This window comes from Calonectris borealis, chromosome 10 (assembly GCF_964195595.1).
Source record: "Calonectris borealis chromosome 10, bCalBor7.hap1.2, whole genome shotgun sequence".
NCBI classification, from domain to species: domain Eukaryota; kingdom Metazoa; phylum Chordata; class Aves; order Procellariiformes; family Procellariidae; genus Calonectris; species Calonectris borealis.
Genome location: NC_134321.1, coordinates 14976614 through 14998105, shown reverse-complemented (window position 1 = coordinate 14998105; position 21492 = coordinate 14976614). Strand labels below are relative to the sequence as shown.

Sequence of the window (21492 nt, the reverse complement as noted above, 5' to 3'; positions counted from 1 at the left end):
ACCAACAGAAGGCCTCTGTGGAGTTTTGCTGGAACCTGTGGCTGGGCTTTGTGCTGTCTGCCATATCCTAAACAACCCAGAGAACAGGGTGAATAGTAAGATGACTGATTTTCCTCATGATATTAGGTTATTCAGGGCAGTAAAGACAAAAGCCAAATGCAAAGAAGGATTTTATAAGACTAAGCAACTAGGCAAGGGCTGGCAGATAAAATTCAGGGAGATAAGTGTGAAGTTATACACAAGTGAAAATAATCCCACCTTCATGCATAACAAAGTGGGATCTAAAATTATTATAACCACCGGTGAGATTCTTCAGGTATGATAAATATTTCCATTAAAATATTAGCTCAGTACTCAGTAGCAGTAAAAAAAAAAAAAAGGTCATCCAAAGAACAAATAAATTGAGTATTGGGAATTGTTGGGAGAAACGTTATTAAGCACACAGAAACTGTAGCTGGATCATGAAGAGTACTCGGTGGAGACTGTATACTAGGTCTATTCTATGAACTTTTGGACATTCTTAGCAATGGAATATTGGGCTATCCAGTCTTTATGTTATTTTATTATAGAGTAAGGATTCATGTTAAATATATAGATAGGGTAAAATACATTCTTTTTGTCTTTTATTAGGTTCACCCTTACAAGAAAATAAGAGCACTTGTTAAAAATAAAAGATTATAATCTTCTATGAAATGAAAGAATGAATAGGAGGACTCGTAACAGAGTCACTAATTTACTTTCCCCTCAAGATGAGGAAATAGCTTTTAGAAAAAAACCCAAATGCATAACCACTTTGGCAGGTGACAAAGTGTCTAAATACCAGATTCAGATTCCAAATGCCAATACAAGATATTAACGTGACATTTCCATAAGAAAGGCTACCAAAACAGAGTGTAGTAGGATATTCCCCCTATTGCTAAGGTGACACAGACTATCAAGATTAGAATGTCTAACCAATAAGGCTTTTGAATAGCAGAACCTCCACCAAACATGTTTTTGATAATATTGGTTCTAGCAGCATCCTAGTGCACCTACTATAAATAAATATTCAGTAACTATTACTGTCAGTCTGGATACACAAGTTATACAAGAAAATAATAAATTGATTCACTATACTGAATTCCTGATTAAGACCCTGAAGTAACTGGTATCAGGCTTGTTAGTTCCTTAGATATTTAGGTTCATGACATGCCTAAGAGGTGGATAGTTCGGTGAGAAGTACTGATGATCCCGAACTCGGAAGTAAATTAAAAATTTCAGTTGTTGCTGCCTGCCAGCGAAGAAGTTTAGATTGTGAATCTAGAAATGAGAGAAACACAGGATTGTGTTTTTGTCTGAGGAAAGTTAACAGATGGTCAAAAAAGGAGCAGCTTTAAAATAAGACCAGCAGCCAAAAAGTGTGTGGAGACAGCAATATGAGAATTTTTTTGATCTATTCTGTGCCACTGTTTTGTATAGCTTTGTGAAATAGCATAGAGTCTCAGAGCTTGACCTTATTGCTTTATTTATCCAGATTAAAATATTTTAATCTTTTTATAACTTTAAGAATGTTATGTTGTGAACAGAAGTATTTGAAATACATATTTACAAGATGCTCTTTTTCTAAGACACAGGTGTCTGAAACATTGCTGAAAACACAACTTCAACTTCATTCTGTAACGTAGAATTACAGAATTGCATATGGGGATTAATATCATATCTTCTTTTAACTTCAAAAAAACTGGGCAGGTATTCCCTATACAGCTCATACAAAATATGCTACTGGATGTTTATTTACACTTTTGCAGAAGTGGCTCATTTACCTCTTCAGAAAAGGTTGCTGAATATTAGACTGTTGCTGTAAAAAAGCACTAGAGAGAGCCTTAAAAATAAGAAAATGGGTAGTGACAAACAATCATTCTCTTCAGCTACAATGTGAAAGAATGCAGCATGAAGGAAATTATAATCTGCATTCAGATTCTTATTAATGTGCTTTCCTACTGTTTAGCAGCCAGAGGCAGATAGATCAAGACACATTTCTGCTGTAAAAGTCAAACTTGTTACAGCATAGGATACAGTACCATAAGCAAAACATCAAGTACTTAGCTGTAAATCCAACAGAAAGAAACTTTCAGAATTACTTACCTGATTTTCTTCATGGGAAACTCTCATTTGTTCTTTAAGAACTGACATTCTGGCTGCTTCTTCTTTCCTCAATACTCTTTCCTTCTTTAGCTCAGGACTCCAAAAAGTTTTGATGCTATTCATGGAGGATCCCAGCTTGCTGTCCTTAATGTCTAGTTCTTTTCTGAGAAGATCATTCTCCCTCTGTAGTTCCTTAAGCTGAGCCTGCAGATCTAACATGGTACTATCTCTAACCTGTCTCAGCATAGAAGGAACCTGATGGTGGTGATGGTGTGAAGATGTGGTCAGACCTCCATGCTGATCAGTATAAGAAAGGACATCTGTGTGCGAAAGTCCAGCTGAAGCAATATTAGGACTGCTCCCCATAGCTGTGACTCGACCACCGTACACAGCTCGATTTGTAGCCCTTCCAAGAGTCATTGTGCCCTTTGGGAAAGTAGTAGAAGCTACACCTTCATGGTCACTCAGATACATTGGTCCAGATGTTGCATAGGCTGCATTAAGGGACTGGATGTTCTCCATTGATAACGTCTTACCTGTTCCTCCTCCTCCTCCACTATTTGTTCGCCTATGGCCCAGGCGAGGAGATCTTGGCAAACGAGGAGACCTGGAGGGACTTCCTTCTAAGTTGCTGATTGTTCTTGCACTTCCATACATTTTTCTTCTACTTTGAGGTACTATTTAGTAAGAAATTAGTAACACTAAAGTGGAATAGTAAGTTTATAATTCCAGCTAGAAATATTGGCAGTTTCACTGCATGCTTCCAGTAGGCAAAAATCTATTGTTCCTCCAAAGTCAGAGACCTGAAAAAAGATATTATAAAATTAAGTAAATTTCTATCTTGGAAAATAAGTTTACAAGTAATCAGCATATATCGGAAAATAAAGTAACCCACTTCCTAGAGTAATTACTTTAAAAATAAAATTTACTATACATTTTTATTTAGGATGACTAGTTAAAAATGCATTTTCAAACTAATTTCATTCAGAAGAAAAAACTAGTTATTTCTTTCTTGCTAGAAAATATCTTGACATTTTGACTTAGTTTAACAAGCTTTACGTTGCAATAAGCACCATGGGCCCAAAAACATATCTTAGCTGATATGTTAATGGACTTAAATGACTGACCATGTGGAATTATATAAAGGAAAAAAAAATAGCTGCTCTTGACATTAAGAACTACCCAAACTAAGATATTACACTTTCAAAAGACAGTATAAAAGTAGCAATTCAGCAGTTCTCTATAATCTCTAGTAACATTAGATTAGTTAAGACAGAACAAGGAAATAGGCAAGGGTTTTAATTTCTGTTTGGATTAACAAAGAGGTTTTTGGATAGGAAAAGGATGAAGGAAACAGTGTTTCTAATAGTTTGGCTGTAACAAGTACAAACATTTTAGTAAGAAAAATTAACAATTGAACTAAGCTAATTTGAGTGAATATTTCCTTCTAAACAATTATAATGTATTACAAATATTTGTATTATTTGTTCAATGAAGTACTAGCTTGCTAATATTTGTTGTTAATAAGTGTCTCTGGAAAAGGTTGCATGACAATAATCTAGGTTTTCATTTAGAAAAGGAGTGCTTGTGAAATACAATTTTCTTTCTTTTTTTCCTATGGATATCATATTATTACTTTGATAGAACTATCCTTGTAATTTATTTAACCAAACGACAGATAGATATGGACCAATGCTCTGTTTTCAGAGTCTTGAATACCATTATTATACATTTACCAAGTTTCAAGTAAGTTTATTAACTTTACATAGCATAAATATAAACATAAAATAGGACTCTAGGATTAGGTAGCCCCACTAATATTTTCTTTTAAACAAATCTGACCATTTCAATAAATTTGCGGTATTAATTAAATTGGTGGTCATTAACCAGATCTAGCACCATTTATTTCAAAGGTATCTAGAGGAAGAACAAAAGTTGGATTCAGTCAAATCCAGTAATCTTTAACCATACCCTCAAGGCATCCTCATTATCTATAGATACATTATTTCCCAGCGTTTTAAAACATCTGTTCTACATTTGCCGTGAAAAAAGTGTTGATGCAGGGGCAGGCAGAAGGATGATTTGATGTGATATTTATTAATAAGTTCTAGTATATTAAATCCTCACCAACAATATTAGCATAAAACAATATGGATAATTATGTCAGCAAACAAGGAGCATGCCGAGTTCTCCACCAACCCCTCGTTATCCCATACAAGCATATACCACATGGCTTATATGAACTCTAAGAATTGCTCGGTATATGCTACATTTTCATCAAGTTTAACAGCCAGCATAGTCTAAGGCATTTTTGTTTCATTTGAATTACCAGTATGCATCCAAATTAGCTGAGATGTTTCAACTTGTTTCAACTACTATTATACAACAGTGGCCATTCTTGTGAATTTCACCTCTTTCCCAAGAGGTCACAAGGTTCAGAAGTGGAAGGCACAGCACTACACTGAAATGTTGATGACGATGCCACTATGGTGCTGGGCAAAAATATAAGTGTGGTATTTATTCAACATTGATAATTTGGAAACCCTGAACTTTTTGTACTGCACCCAGGCTGCTCCGTTAAAAGTAATTAATTTCAATGCAAACATTGCCCTTGGCAAAATGGATAAAACAAGCTAACATAACATTGTTCCATACAAACTATATTAACAAGACCAGTAATTCTGTCATAAAACATTACCACTTTTTGCCATGTACAAACAGCTCAGCTATATACATTGGCACTTTTTGCCATGTACAAACAATTCAGCTATGCATAAAGCAAAGCAGGGGTACCTACTTCAATGAGAAAAATGTAGGTTTTAACTATTTAGGAAGACATAGGTACAAAATTACATTCTAGCAACTCTTTTCTACTTCAGGATCACATAACTCATAAAATAACATGAATATTTTTAATTCTAGAGGCAAAAGCCTGATGCAACTTCTTGAGCCATGAAAACCTCTTAAAGCTTCCAGAATTTAGCCCCAAGGCACACAGATTTAAAGAAACCAGATGTAACTTGCTAATTTGCATTTTCAAATTTTGACATTATCGTGAGTATCCAAATCCACCCCCCTTTTCAGTTGTCATCCAGCATTCAAGAGATGACCTACAGCTTGTTCCACAAAAAAACTGGTGCAGCTTTTCTGCCATCTCAATTTCATTGCATTGATCAATAAAAACCGTATCTCATGGTGACTGGGAGCAATGCAATTGCTTATCCTAATTCTCAAGTGGCTGCATCCTCTGGCCAAATAACATCACTCATACTGCACTCCGGGAAATCCATTTTTGTATATTTCTAGTTTCCTGAAAAAGATCTGTAGCTCCTTCAAAGAGGATCTCACATGAGATCAGAGCTGAAAATCATTTTCCTTCCACTGACTCATGGCAGACTGTGAGCAAATGCAACTGTCTTCTAGACTGATACAGTTCTCCCCCCCAAAAAAAATCTGGCCTGGTAAAAAACTAAGATTGCTAGCATAAACTGTCAATGCCAATTTAAACTGGATACAATCAAATATTTTTAGATACAGCAGACCTGATACATGGCCAGCTGGTGGGGGTTGGTGCAGATTTGTTGATCCTCAAAAATATAGATATAGGATACCCTTACATCGTATCAATACTGGTTTTCCTTTCCATTGCCACAGTCTGATAAATAAGTAATTTATGCTTCTTCCTTTGAGTCACTTAATATCCTACTTAGCCTTTTGTTTATGTCTCTGATATGTATTTTTAGGTACTCGTTTTGCCTTTCAGAGTTTATTAGTTGTGGTCTGTCTTCTTTTCTCTACTTGTGTGAAATTTTGAGAAGTTCTCATCTCAAAGCAGAGAGCACTTATCTTGCTTAGCACTCCAATGCTTACCATTGAGCCCTACTGAAAAAGGCAATCATCATCCTTCATCCAAAGGGAGGCTAACTTCTCTCTGGACTTCTCCTTTACTTTAGTAATAATGTTCGCATGCTGATTTAACATTGTAACTTTTATATGCCTGTGAAAATTCTGAAGGCAACAGGAAAAGAACAGTAAAACACCACCAACCAAAGAAATGTTATTACCTCCACAGCATTTTCAATTATTATTTTTATTTTTCCCCCTAAAAATACTCTAATCAAGATGGAGATCTCTATGTAGAGAGCAGAAGCACACTGACAATATGCTTGGTTTTCTTACTTTCATGGGCTACTAAGGATAGCTCACAACAGCTGAAAATCCTGATTTAAAGAAATTCTTACAGTTTATCTCTATGTGGATTTGCAATTCATTACCTACTACAACCTGAATTATTCAGATTGGCTTTCTTGGGAAAACTTTAGAAAAAAGGAAAGCACGTGTGCTTTTTGGAAGCGTATACATCTTAAGGATAAACCCTGAGCCTTCCTGTATGGCTGTGAGAAGTCTCAGACACGGTAGAAGCCATATACCATTACTTTATGGAAGAAGGGAGAAAGGCACCTACACCATTTTCTATTCTTTACTGCTTATACACAGAGCCTTCCTAGCCTCAGGAAGTTTTACTGTGTGTCTTAACACATCAGGAATTGGAGGCATGAAGAAGCAATATCAGCCTCAGGGCCTCAACAATTGCCAAAGAGATCATCATCTACTGCCTGAAGAAAAAGAAAAAGAGAGGAGATCCCTTCTCCCATCTTCCTATAGAACCTGCTGACACAGAACCGTTCTAGTTGAACTTAGAGTGGGCAGGCAAGATATAGATGATTCTATCTTGAAAACTAAATTGATTTTATATTGCTATTTTAATTTGGGGGGTGGGGGGAAATTATTACTCTAAAGCAATTGTTTTTCACCCAATATTTCAAGGACGGTTTTGCTGAACTAAAGCATAATCCTTATGCACCATAGTGCAAGGGGTGGAGAGAAAGATAAATGGAATCAAGTGGAAACATAAGAATCTCATATATTATGGGGAGGATGGGAGAGCTGTATAGACAAGAACAGTACACCCACAACTAAAGCGACCAACCCTCCCTCTTGATAGAAGCCCAGGAGCTATAGATGTTGCAGTAGCAACCACAAAGGAGCTCCAATACAACTCATGAACGTTATAACCCCCTAAAAACTTCTCTGAGACAAAAAGTCACCCAGATTCATTCAGTCTGGTTTGGGACAGACTGCAGACCCACTGCATTTTCCCATAAAAGGTTATTCTGAGTTTTAAAATCCAAATCAGCTTAATAGTATGAGAAAAAACAGATGCTTATTTACTTGTCTCAATATTTTCTTAGTTTAAAAAAATACTTTTTAGTGTACATAATGTATGACTTAAAAACTAACCATTATGATTGTGACTTTAATATTTTGCATTGCAAACAAAACCATATAAAAGGATTCTGAAAATTAAGCATGCATTCACGGGGGTGGGGTGGGGAGGACGACACACTCCCCCCCTCCGCCATGCTCTCATCAGCCTTGAAAATCCCAGCAAATAAGAAATAGTCTATTTCATGCTAAAATACTTCCTGGTGGCTGTTCTAATTTAGGCTTAGCTTATTTCCATGTTTCTGCCTCATCACCTGCACTCTGCAGACAATAACATCATGTGTTCACATTACCCACATCACTTAAGTCTCCGACATTGCATTTTATTTGCCTTTTAACTACCTATTTTTATAGAAACTTAAAACACAGGATTCTAATATGATGCTAACGGAAGGTCTGTCTCACTCAATTTACTTTCCAAATGCATTACTTTGACATTTTACATAATTACACTGTTTCCTTGAAATACTGTCTTCATAGAACCCCATAATTTCTGATTTTCACTGATTACATACTCCTACCCCACCCCATCCCCCTCAAAAAAAACCAATTAATTTTGTTAAGCTATTTAAACAAGTCACCAAGTTCAAAGCAGGTAAGAATTTTCTGCATTGTGTCTGTCAATCTTTTCATAACAAGTCCAAAAGAATTGTGTAGAGGCATTGTAGTTTAGCCGCACAACAGACTGGGGGCTATTTTGCCTGTTTCCTGAGCTCTATGAATCCTGATACTTCAGAAAAAAATGGAAACTAGATCTTGCCAGACAGAAGCCTGTGGTGTCTGAATAAATTTTAACAAAGTGATTAAATTCCTCCTTCATTCAGTTCAGAAAACACACAATATGTTGTTACATTCCAAGTCTCTCTTGTAAAATGTTTGGGCCTAAGCAGCCCAGCAGTCTCAGATCAGATATTCCAAACCATTAAAAAAGGTAACAGTTTGAACTTTGCTATCAATTCTGCATGTAGCCATAGTGCATACAGAATTCTCACCAGTTTCACATTAGAGGTTTCACTAACAAGCAGGTGCTAGACAGGATGCAGTGTGGCTAATTCCACAGCAGATTTAACAACTGTTTTGAAAAAAATTATCAAATTACACTATGCTGGAAAACACCAAGAAATGTAGAAAAAATTCAGTAACTAGATATAGGACCAGAGATAACAAAATGTAGCAAACCTTTCCTCATGAGATATTCCCATGACAGAAAACATAATGTGAGCAAATATTCAGACTATGCTCAGGAAATGCATTGACTACTAAATCTAAATTATCATCTTAACCGTACAGGAATTATTCTTCATATTACTAACAGCAGCCAAATATTTTCAGTGAAGGATAAAGAGACTTGATTTCTTCCTTTGCCTGTTTTTGGGGGGGTTTGGTTTTTTTGGGTTTGGGGTTGTTTGGGTTTTTTTTCCTTAGACTAGGGCACGCTATTAGTTTCATAAGGATCAGGGTTACTGTTTCCTTATCATGAGCTGATAACCAGTATTTGAACATGGAGCTACTTTCTGACTTTTTGTCAAGGTATCTCACATGCTGACCATTTACACCATCTTCACAAGCAGACATAGTGGGCCCAGAACAGCCACCAAAATACAGATTGGGGGGAGGGGATGGAGGGGGGGCAGGGGAAAGGGAAAAAAACAATTATGCTTAGAAAGCTCAGGGCCAATTTAGAGTTTTGTGTCTCTTCCTATGGCCAGAATCACCTAGTCAGCAGTTAAGTTTGGATATTAGCCAAATACTTAATAGCTTTGCACAACTACTTGCCAATATTAACATTCAGCCAAGAGCTCAAACGTTTGTAATACTACCGAAAGCTTTAAGGGAACTCCTTCCTTACAGCTATCCTCCCCAAATAACATACAGTGACAGCTAAGTGAAGAAACGATCAGTCTGATTTTTAAAATACTCAATGTCTTCCAAACTATCTAAAACTGTTTAGTACTATACAGCTCTGCAAATACAAACAAAAAGCAACAAAATAGAAGAAATAAGAGATGATGTAGAAGATAATGCTCCTACATTCTCCACGAGGACCCATCTTCCCTGTATTTTGAGACACCAAATAACAAAGGAGATTCACAGAAAAAGTTCTGGTCCATAAACACACATCCTGGCAAACAGTAAGGATTTTTTTTTTTTTTTAAATAAAAGGAATCATTTAAATACTCTCTTATCACAACAAAAACCATCACTGTACACAGAAGCTCAGGGATGCATATGTATTTAAAGTAGTGACCAAGAGCCAGAAATATTTCTGGCACATTCTTTTGGTTTACCTTGGGTTTTGATTGCTTTAACAGTGGCTCAACACGTCCTCATAAAAGAGAATATTCTTTTCTTTGCATGTTTTTTATTATCTGTGCTGATTTGGGGGGGGGAGGGGGGGAGGGAGGGGAGGGAAGCAAGCTGATGCAAACTAGATACAGAGAACCAAAATCTATTGTACAGTATGCTTCCTTTCTTCATTAATCTGAGCAGCACGGCATGCCTTATTTTAAAAAAGTAACAAAAACATAACAAACAAAATGCTGGTTCATATGGGGTTAGTACAAGCCCTGCATTTTTTTATTAAAAGGCAAAGTATTCTTTTTTCCTACTTACCACTATCAGACTGATTAAATTACTTATTTTCTGCCCTCCCATTTTTTAATCATGAGAAGAAAATCACCCATGTCTTCCTATTACTCTACTATTCCTTAGAAGTTTGAAAAACAAAATATACATGACAACATGAAAAGCAACATCATCTTCATTTAGGTTCCTTAGAGTGTCCTGAATCTGCATTTCTAATGTAAATGTAAGTTTTACTACAGTCTGCACAATAAATTTATTTTTACTTGTCAATAAGCATTAATTTATCTACTTTCTCTTGTAGTTAGTTATAAAAATAGTACATATGTAGTTGTGTATAAAGTTAGTTTCAAAGTCTGTTTTGATCTTGCAAGTTGGTGATGTCCCTGAACTCCCATCAATCCTAAACGAAAGAATTGGCACTTACCACCTCACAGGAATAGTTTATCACACCTGCCTGCCTTTCATTTCTATTTCATACAAAAGAAACAGTACACGAAGGAGAAAGTAGGAATGGCTGCTGAATATGCATCTAATGACATACATGGAAAATAAAGTTGTCAGGCATTCTAATGTCGTCAGGTACAGTGACAGCAATTAATACTTACCATGCGATCAGAAAACTCCAGCAATGGAAATATTTGCTCAAAATACAGTATTAAAAATCTTGAAAAACATGCAGTTCTGACTGAATTATCAGGATTGTCAGTTATATTACTCTCAAGTATATTTAAGTGAAGAGTCAACAATACCTTTTTAATTCTCTTTTATACGAGTTTCATGGTTTTAAAATAAGGCTAGCATTCAGTAGAGGTACATTTTTTCAATGCACTGACTTTTTCTCTTTATTACAATGTTAGAGACATTGCAATTGTTTTAAAATTCTTTTAAAGCATAATATTGAATAGAAATGGGCTTTAAATCAAAATAATATTTAAACTTCACCAACTAACACCTCCATTACTTTGTAATTCTTAAGTTAGGTCTCTCTTTGTTGTTGAAACACTAATTCTTAACATTTTATCTCTAACGCTTCACTAAAAGAATTCTTGCCTGCACTCCTGCATGTGACAAAAGAAAGCCTCCCTGGGGTTTCTAAGATGCTTAAAGGAGGTGAGCAATTTAAGATTTTTTTGTTTGTTTTTTTTTTTTTCTTATGTTGTGTCAAATACTAAAGACCTGAAGATAGATCATCAAAAAAAAAAAAAGAAAAAAGGCTTCTATAGCAAAGCAATGGCAGAGTCATCATGTCTAATTTTCATTGGTTTTGCCAGAGAACACATTGTATCTTTATAAAAAGCTATAGGGCAGTGTATCTGCCAATTCTGGACAAGCAAAACCAAGTACAGCCTGCACAACTAATTATCTTCCGATGCAGTCTATATATCACTATCCAATTTTATTCTGATTTAATGGTCAATCAACAGAAGGAGGGATGTTTACCATCATCCTTTGCTTAAAATATTAAGCACCAGTGTTAACAGTGTTGTTAAAAGTAAAGTTTCAAAGATGCAGGGTAAAATACTCCAGTATTAATTGATCAAAATTCACAGTCCTGATCTCATTGTCTCATTGTGCCATTGTTTTGCTAGCCATCTGCTCTCTCTGCAACTTTTAACGTTAAGATCCCTTTTTTTTTTTTTTGGGGGGGGGGAGTGGGGTGTGGGGAGAGGGACCAGAATCACAGGTAATAAGGGATAGAAACACATACATTCCAAAATGCTGTCTGCACCTCTTCATTTTTTTTAGTCTTCTCAACTTTCCCGCATCATAGTGACCTTCTCAGGATACTCAGATATTTCTAAAGGCTTGGCAAGCTTTTGTCTTTCCAGAGAAAGAATTCCTAACATATTAGTCTTTGCAGGTATGCAGGTGTCTTTTGTGTGCTAAATTCTGTATCCTAGTCTGTATTCATTGTGCCTTCCATCCTGCAATTGTTAATCACTTGCCTCTTCCTTCTCGATAAGAAATCTCATTTATCAACGCAAGCCTGCATTTACAAGTGCCAGTCTTTTGTGGAGGATTATTCTAAGGCACCTGGTTAGCCAGAAGAACAGTATTTTTAGTTTAACTACTATTAAACAACAATAAAAAAATCAAATGTCTAAAATTTTTACTAAAATAGTCTCCTTTGGGGAAAAATGTTAAAATGTGAAAGTATACACCATTCTTCAGGATAACTTAAAAGTTATGCCTAATGAGTAGCACAATTCTGCTTTGCTTTTGCCAAAATTTGTCAAACTTGAATGACTATCTAACAGTTTACAGAAACACTGCCTTTGTTATAGATTGAATTACCTTTCTATTTCAAATGAGAAGTTAGAACTTAAAAATAAGCATAATCTAAGACAACCTGAAAATTTTCTAGCAAAAACTGGAAGATCAGTCTTGTTCTTTCTATTATTTCTGAATTTAAAATTACAACAAATGCCACCTTTCCTCCCCTTTTAAGCAATGCGTTAGTTCTTATTGTACTTAATAATCACAAAAGTCTAATTTTTAAAGCTTCTTTACAGAGCACCTGTAACTTCAAGAGGGACACAAGAGACAGTTTCAGGCATATTAAAAAAGATTTTTTCCTAGCAATACTACACATATATTTCATTATGAACATATGTAGAGAGTCAAATGAGGACATAATTCAGCTTGAATTTCTATTTTTATATTACTTTTAAAAGGTAAAGAAAAATAGTAGGGTAAAGGAAAAAACTAACAAAAATTTTAAGTAAGAAATAGTCTATCTATATTATGGTTTAAATAGCCAAGCTTCTTTTTCTTAGCTGCAATCTCATTTGCCTTGCTCATGGAGCATCCAAGTTGTACACAATAAAAAGTGAAGCAAGTAGACTGATTCACATTTGCAACTTCATATTGCTAATTTATCATCTAGTCCACATTCCTTCTGCCTTGTTTATGAGCAAGAAAAACTGAACCCTTGACAAAGCAAATTATGGTCCAAATTCTTCAATCAAACGTGAGGAAGGTGAAGATCTAATTAAAAAAAAAAAAAAAAAAAATCTTTAAATTGTATGCACGCTAAGGACACCGAGTCGTGATTCTGATAGAAACCTTAATTTTTCTTACAGAATAACTGCGTGCATTTATTTTTTTCCATTCGCATACTCTGGACTAACAGAGCCCATTGTGAGAGTAAGCAACACATACTTATGAAGACAAATATTATTGCAGAAGTTTGTTACATCAACTGTTATATCATCATGCAAGAAGGGAAGATAGGTTAAGGATCGCTCCAAAAATTTGGGAATGAGGAACCAATATGGAGAACTGTTGTCATGCTTTAGACCTTGCAGAAAGAGTTCTTAGAACTGAGATATTGAAAAGACCGTGTTTGATCTTCAAAAGTAATATAAATAAGAGGTTCATAAAAGTTATACTTTATAAAAATATGTTTTTAATGTTTTTATATATGTGCGTTTATACTAAAGACATTGCTACAAACAAAGCTTTTGTAAATACTCTCTGTGTGACACCTGTTATCTTTCTTTCTCCTTGCTACACATAATAGCAAATAAGGTTATGAGAGATTAACAATAAAAGACACAGAATAGAGTCAGTTAAATGCTCAGAAGAAAAATATCATTATATTAAACAAATATTTCCTTACAAATTACGTCTACAGTAGGAAAAGTCACACTTCTGATGCATCAGGAATGTTTTGACAATACCAAAATAAACAATGTTTTTCAAATAAGGCCACAAAGGTAGAATACCGAAAAAACTTGTTACACATGTCCATGCAACTGCAAACATCTGTATTATCAACATTCATACCAACAGTCTTTGAAACATAAGACTGTTTACCTGATAACACATACATATATTAAACCCACGTTAAAGACTGCAATTATTTGTTTTAGGAATAAAACCTGAGAACTCAAAATAACGTAAAAGGGAATTGACTGAATTTATAATTAGACCTGTAAATTTGTCTATTTTCACATTAAGTATGTTTAAGAATATTCTCTCATTTACATTGATGTAATACTTTTCATTTTAAGATGCATTTAAAACTCGTAAGTCTATCTTAGAAATAATCAGAGATACATCTACACAATGGACTATTTTCATTTGAATTCACTAAGGCTACTCACATGAATGTTATTAAATACAGGCTTATATATTTGCAGGATAAAGCTATATTTTTCTTTTTTGCTACAAAGCTTCCATTCTCATAAGAAAGCAACAGGATCAGCTATTGAGATTACCTGTGCAACTTCCAGCATTTTCTTAGAATACTTAAATATTGGGATATTTACAATTTAGCAAGCCTAAATATCCACTATTCATTTTACATTTCTTGGATTCAAAAGTAGTAATATACATACTCAAACTATAAAACAAAAAGCATACATTTATGCATTCAGCATGCTTTGAAGCCACCAGAATTCAAAAACATGCTGAACATCTCTCCTCTCTGTCCTCTTCACTAGGATATAAGGGCATGCATATGTTTTAGGATCATGCCAAAAAAAGAAACTGGCTGTGCCTCAGCCATGTTAGATCAAAGTTCTCCAAGGAACTTACAAGCTCTGTAAGTGACGCAAGTGATTTAGTAGACTACCTCTCAATTCAGCATGGAATCAGCACCCTGGAACCATAAGAAGGCACTGCACTTCCGGAATTACCTTTTTATTTATTCGCAGAAAAGGTTGAAAAGAGTTCCCCAACCACTTGGTTGTTGGTTATTAACAACTTCATAGCACACCCAATCTTCCACCTTTGCGCTGACATTGAACCCATTTTAGCTAAGCACAATCATGCCAATTCACAAGTGCAATTTATAAGTCCTTACAGGCATCTGACATGAAAGTTTGACATTGATGACAGATGTTATAGTAACTTCTTTCCTTAAGGAAAAACAAATTGTCTGAGCAGATTTCAAATGAGGTCTGTGAAAAAGATACATAAATTAAAACCAAGGTACATCATGACTGCCAATACCTAGCCATCAAAAATAAACATGCTTTACACAGCAAACTGTCTTCCAGAGAAGCACCTGAGAGTACCCATTTCTTACACTATTATTTGACATCAGTCAACAAAAAGAACAATTGTGCTTTGCCACGTCATATCTGTCCACTAATCTGAATTTTCAAAGAACATAAGTGGTAAGAACTGTATTTCAACAACAATATATTTTGAGGAAACGAATGCACTACAGAAAACTGTTTAAGTCAAAGTCCACACCGTCACAGAAATAACACAGACCTATGCTGTTTTATAAAGTTATTAAATGATTTAGACATTGCACATACCACAGACATAATGAAATATCTATCTCAGCAGATTACCTGTAAATTAATTTTACTGACCATGAAAAGTGCTTAGTTAACAGTACTGAAAACTGAAGAAGCATCAGCACAATCTGCAATAGGATTCAACTTATATTTGACAAAGAGAAATCAGTTCCTGAGAATTCCAGTACTGTGGTCTCCAAGTCCATTCAATTTGTTATTTTTGCAATGAGACAATCCGAATGGATGCCAAATAGTGTAGCCACAAGTACCAACAGAGTAAACCTCCATTAGGAATTGGAATAAAGTCACCAAAGTGTGTTCTGTTAGCCTCTCAAAGTCAGTAGAATAGTATGGCAAGTAAGTCAGCATTCATCTCAAGTGATCTGAGCTATTTACTTGGAGGGAAACTGTCCCACATACTACTAATGCTCTGTGCAACATGTGATCTGTTGGACTAAATTCAGGAATGGCATAGACTTTTGTTACATTTCTTTCACTTCCTTAGAAATAAATTGCATGTTGTATCTAGCTAGGCAATAGTTACAGACATTGCTTTCTTTAGTGAGTTCTCACCTCAACTCCACAGTTACCCCAGTAACTACAGCACATCATTTTCACACATACTTATACCCTTTATCTTTGATCTTTTTACTCCTTTCACCATTCCGTGGCATTTGCCACAGAATTTGAGATTTTTTTTTTTTAAGTGATTTAACTCTAAATTAAATCTCTCATCATTTTCCATTTCTGTAGAATTTAGCTGCTAGATTATACATCTACACTGTGACTGCAGTCAGAGGGATTAGGATAATAAGCATGACAAGCAGCGAGAAGCTTAAAAAACACAGTATTTGTTGAAAGTGGGATACTTTAAATAAACGAAAAGTACATTGGTCATTAAAGAAACCATGTGTTAACCAGTCTGAAGCATTTCCAGTGAATGCCAGTCTGCAAGAGTGAGTTCCTAAGATAGTCTAGAAAAGATAGTCTAGAAAGCTGATATCCCCTTTCAAAAACCTGATCTTAAAACGTCTCAGAAAAGCTTAGGCTTTGCTAAACATCCAAAACGTCAAAGGTTCCCACACATCCAATCACAACTTGAAACTCTGAGGTATACCTCAAATTCTTAGACACATTTCATCTGCCATCCTAAAAGAACAGAATTTCTGACACTATGGTTGTCCCTCATTATTCTCATTACAAATTAAACATGTAAAATGCCCATCTCAAAGTCTACACTTCTAATATCACAAAGGAATTCCAGGTTTCTGTGAACAAAAATGGCGTGACAATAATGGAGCCTTAACCAGAGAAGTGCTGAAACATCTTTGCTACTATCCTCTCCTTTGTCAGAGCTCAGCACCTGACAGACTGTCTCTGAAAGGAGATGAGGTTGGTGTTCCGAATTGTTGTAACTACTCCAAAACAAAATCTATTTAAGATATTCCAAAGCTGGGCATTTCAAAAGCTGCTATCACTAAATGAATCATAAGAACTCCCAGAGACCAACAGCCAAGAAAGCAACAACACAACTTAAATACTACCCTACCAATGTTAATTCATCAAAGACATTTACATTTTCTTATACAAACAAACATTGGATATCTATGCTTATAAACTTTCTTGGACCCTACAAATAGTCCGCAGCCATTCTCCAAGGCAATAAGGAAATAATTTTTTTTTTTGGCCACACCTTACATACAAGCAGTAACAAACCAACATAAATCCATCTCACTTTATTTCAGAAAGACTGTTTCTTTATAAAATGCATTATGTAACATAAAAGTGACCAATTAAAAATCAAGTGCTCCAGAAAAAGATTTAACTGATGTTTCTGCTGATCTGCCTTTGCATTTTCTTCTAAGTATCACCCAGAAGAAGCAGCACTATCCAGTTCATTTCAAGAATTTCATTTCTGATCTTTCCCTTGATCAACTATGACCATCAAAAAGAAATTATAATCTCATTTTGCTTTAAAGTAATTCTTGCCCTTTTGCCAGGACTTTGTAGAAAATATAAGCTAGTATTAATGTTGCAAAATAAATATGTTGAGGCAACCTCGTCATTGCTAAGTACATATAAGATCACTCAAAAGCTAAAACTTAGATGGCAAAAATATTTTAAAGCAATCCTAAAACTGAAGAAACCAAATATAATCTCACAAATAAAAAAGCAGTCACATTACAAAACAAACCAAAAAAAAAAAATCAGTATCACGGTAATATTTCCTAGGTGGATCTGACTAACCATCTCCATACATAACCCCGGCACCTTACAAACTAAATTACACTGAGAAGATAATAAATGCATCATAGTGGATAAAAATATAATAAATGCCATAAGAGATACAGGTGGGAGAACATATGTTGTCTTTGGAAGTGATACACAAGCTGGTTGCCTCACCCTCTTCAAGGGGTGAACAACCCACTCTTTTCTGTTAGTCATCCTTCAAAGGTCTGCAAGAATCATCTTTCTAAAGCAATAAAATCACCTTGAGCATTCTTTTACAAAAACATGCATGCAGAATAGCTAATTCTTTAAATATCAGGTATATTTGACATTCTAAGATAGCTGAATGTGCTCACTTGATATTTGGCTGCTAAGAATATGGGCCACCCCTTCCCTTGCCACCTTTCTACAGCCTTCAGAGCAGGCAAGAGATAGGAAGCGCGACTGGCATGGATAATTATATCTTATACTACCATTCATCAGAATTTGACCCAGAATTTGACTACCAGCAGGTTGGGAGAGTTGAAGAACCATGCATAGAATATGAGAGGTGGTGAGATGGGTCAGTCCTCCCCCACCCCAGCTTCCTCCAGCAAAAGTGAAATTGCTAACTCACCTTGATGTCTTTGAAAACTATTTTACGCAGAGCTTTCAAACAAAAATACAGTAATGGAAAGGTTTCTCTCACAGCACTGAAGAGATGTGGAAAGAGTTATTTCCACACACAATCCTTAACACAGGCACCCACAAAGCCAAGACTTAGGCTGTAAGTTTCTTACATCAAGAAACTATAACAAAGCTTTTCCCACAGAAACATACTCCTTAAGGGAACTAGAGAAACTTACCATTACACACTCCCTGCGTACAAAAATAGATCCTAAAAAGGGACCTTTTCCTCTTCATATCCAGGGAAAGGCAGAAATTGGGAAATGCACTGCTCAAGCAGATGAGACCGTGAAGGGATAGGGGCTACAAGAGCCTTCGCTCTTCCACTGAACAGGTAAAGAAAATACCAGCCAGCACCAGCAGCAAAGCAAGATGGCAAACTGCCTGACCCCACCGAGCAATCGCGGGGCACTGAGGAGAAGCGGGTGCTGAAGGAAGCTCATCCCTGCAGCGGCCGCGCGGGCTCCTCTGGAGAGGACAGCGGCCGCCCGGCCGCGCGAGCGGCGGGAGGCACGCGCCCGCCTCCGCCCTCTGGTAGCTAAGCGAGCTGGGGCGTTCCCGCCCCGCCCGCCAAGGAGGGAGGTGCGGGGCGGCGCTGCCTTCCCGCCCACAGCGAGTGCCAGAGGAAAGCGAGCCTGCCCAGCTCCCTCCTCGTCGCAGGCAGCTGGTACGGCCGCGAGCGTCGGCCCGCACCGAGGTAGATAGAGGGTGCCTTTCGCCCGCGCACAGCCAGCAGTGGTGGGGCGGGCCCTTTCCTCTGGGAGAATTCAAGGAAATCCCCCTGGCAGAGGGGTTGCTTTAGGGGTCCTTCTAGAGACGCAGGTGGGGGGTGGACGCGCTGCTGTGACACAGCCGTCAGCGGGAGGAGCTGGGCCAGGAAGGTGGTCGGGCTTCCTCGCTCCTCGCTGACGAGAAGTGAGGCTGGGAGGACAGTCCCAAGTCGTCCCTGCCCCTGGAGCTGGAAAACGACCGACCGCAGGGCCGCAGGAGGTCTCTCCCCGCGCCCTGGAAAGAGCAGCTTTCAACGCTGTGGAGTTTTACGATTTCCTGAGGTGGGAGGCGGGCGGTAACGGGTCTCCACAGCATCTTCCCTCAGAGCAGGGCGGTGAGGAGGCTGGCGGGGGTGGGGGCAGGCACGAGACGGAGGATCTTTTCCGTCCTCGACTTCGCCACAGGGAAATGAAGTGCCAGCGGAGAAGCGGCTTGATGGAGAGGGGGACCTTCCCCCCCCTCCCCGCCCTTCGAAGGAGGGGGGGAGCCGGAGAAGGGCCTGCTCTCGGTGGAGCTGCCGGGAAGGGGTTGCGTACGAGGTAGCCGCCCTGGACATGCACATGGGGGATGGGGGCACGGGAATAGGAAATAAAAACAAATCACAAACAAACAAATAGTTAAGTGAAACCACTGATTTAAAAAGCCAACCAGAAAACTAACCCTGACAAGTAGGATTTGCCCTCCTCTTGACTGCACTTATTGGCCGTGCTTATTTGCAACGAGCTTGTATCTGCCAATGCAAGTGGTCGGTTGGTGCGTCCATCAAAACGGAAATATCAATTCGCTGCTAAGGGAGTAGATTCCCATCCATCCATCACAAGGCTTAGCAGGTAGCCGCCTAGAAATCAATCACACACTAATAAAAAAATATATATATTCCTTCTCCATCACATTAATACTCCAGTGCTTTCAGCAAAATATATATGTATCCTTGATGAATATATGCATGGATTTTATCATATGCATCACTCTTGTCCAACCTAAAATTATCTTTAAAAAAAAAAAAAAACCACAGCATCATGAATGAGGGACCCCAGTAAGTATCCATTAATTATATAACTGCAAAAAAATATCCTGTTAGTTTCTGGTTTCCATTTGCCAGCCACTAGAAGGGAACAGAAATCTCACCTTTTTCCTGACACGATTTTTAAAACACCAAACATTTTCCAGTATTTAGGTATAAAGCTAGGAATTTCCAAAGCTCATCAATTCTATTCTAGAAAACTTTAACAACAATAATTATATTTTTAAACACTGGGCACAAAAAACTGAGACTCCTATGGCTGCTTTTAATAGAAATTGCAAGAGAGGTTTCTGGTTGACTGTTCTGTAGGGAGAGGCACTCTGTTACCAGAATAAGATGTGCACTTGGTCCCATTTATTACAATGTATTTCTAAAGCAATATAAAAAGCCTGTTCTGCGAATTCATTTCCAGTTTCAGCTACCAGACAGTTGTAGAAAGCAATATATAGCAGTTTCCTTAATCACAATAAATTTACAGTAATGTATTACAGCCATATTCTTGTTTAAGCTTCTCACCTTTCAAATCATTGCATCTGTCTTTCGTCCTCACATGGATTTTACAACATCACGTTTAGCTGACATCTCATTTGCGCGGAGGAAGGAGGCAGCAGGGAGAGCCGGAGCAACTGAACACCTACGAGGGGAGGAAGAGAGGGAACCTGCTGCAGTCGGGGGAGGCTTGTGTGCTCCTGTCCCTCGTCTTTCTGTCCCTCTGCGAGTCTCCCTCAGTCAGCTGCGAGCCTGGCTGTCTGGGTTGCCAGTCCCTGACTCAACATTCCCAGCATTCCCGAGGAGCTGGGGCTTCATCAGCGCCGAGCGGCCTGCCGCCGGGGGCAGCAGCAAGCTCTCTGACAGCAGGCAGGGAGCGCTGGCAGGAGCAGCAGCACACGTACTGCAAGCCCGTGGATTTCTCGGAGCATTTGTCTCTGTCCATTCATTGCAAACCCATGGGTTGCAGTCCCCACCCAGTAAACGTCTGAAAGGAAAGTGTGTTACTCATTGTGAAATAGCCTAAAAATACACCTATGTCTGCATAAAACTGCAGAGATAAAATTGCTTTCTTGTCCCTGTTCATCGAAGGCCAAAAATGTTCAAAGCCAGGTGCTTAAGAACATGGTATCTAAAATCTATTGCTATATGTGCATACATACACAGGAAAAAAAAAAAATCTAAATTTGTGTTTCGACTTAAGTGTAAAAGTAATCAAGAAGACATCCATATTTATTTGTGTTTTTAAAAAAAAACAGTATGCAGGAGGAAAAAAAAGGAGATTAGCTGCTATGTGAAGCCTGAAAGCCTTTTTTATTAGAAAACTGCAAACTGCATTAAAAATTACTCCTGAGATTTTATTTGTTTAGTGTTGTATTAAGGGGAGTGAGGGAAACTTCTATAAACATCACTGACTTCTCATCCTAATAAATGAGGTTTTTTTCCTCTTCTATCTTTCTCTCTTCTCAAATTTTATTTTTTGAGTTTAATTCCTCTTGATACAATTATAACTGATCACCCTCAGTCCTTAGCGTCAATGCAACTTCATACCTTACCCTACAT

At 37.4% G+C, this 21492-nt stretch overlaps 1 protein-coding gene across 1 annotated transcript in view; it reads right to left on the bottom strand.

The window, feature by feature from the left end:
* ERC2 (ELKS/RAB6-interacting/CAST family member 2) overlaps window positions 1-20752 on the bottom strand; it is a 526287-nt gene extending 505535 nt beyond the window's left edge. The window contains exons 1-2 of the mRNA XM_075159071.1: window positions 20458-20752; window positions 2125-2927 (exon numbers count right to left, since the gene is read on the bottom strand). Of these exons, the coding sequence (XP_075015172.1) occupies window positions 2125-2781 (657 nt within the window). The 5' untranslated portion in view covers window positions 2782-2927; window positions 20458-20752. The remainder of the gene's footprint in view (window positions 1-2124; window positions 2928-20457) is intronic.
* Between the last annotated feature and the right edge of the window lie 740 nt (window positions 20753-21492).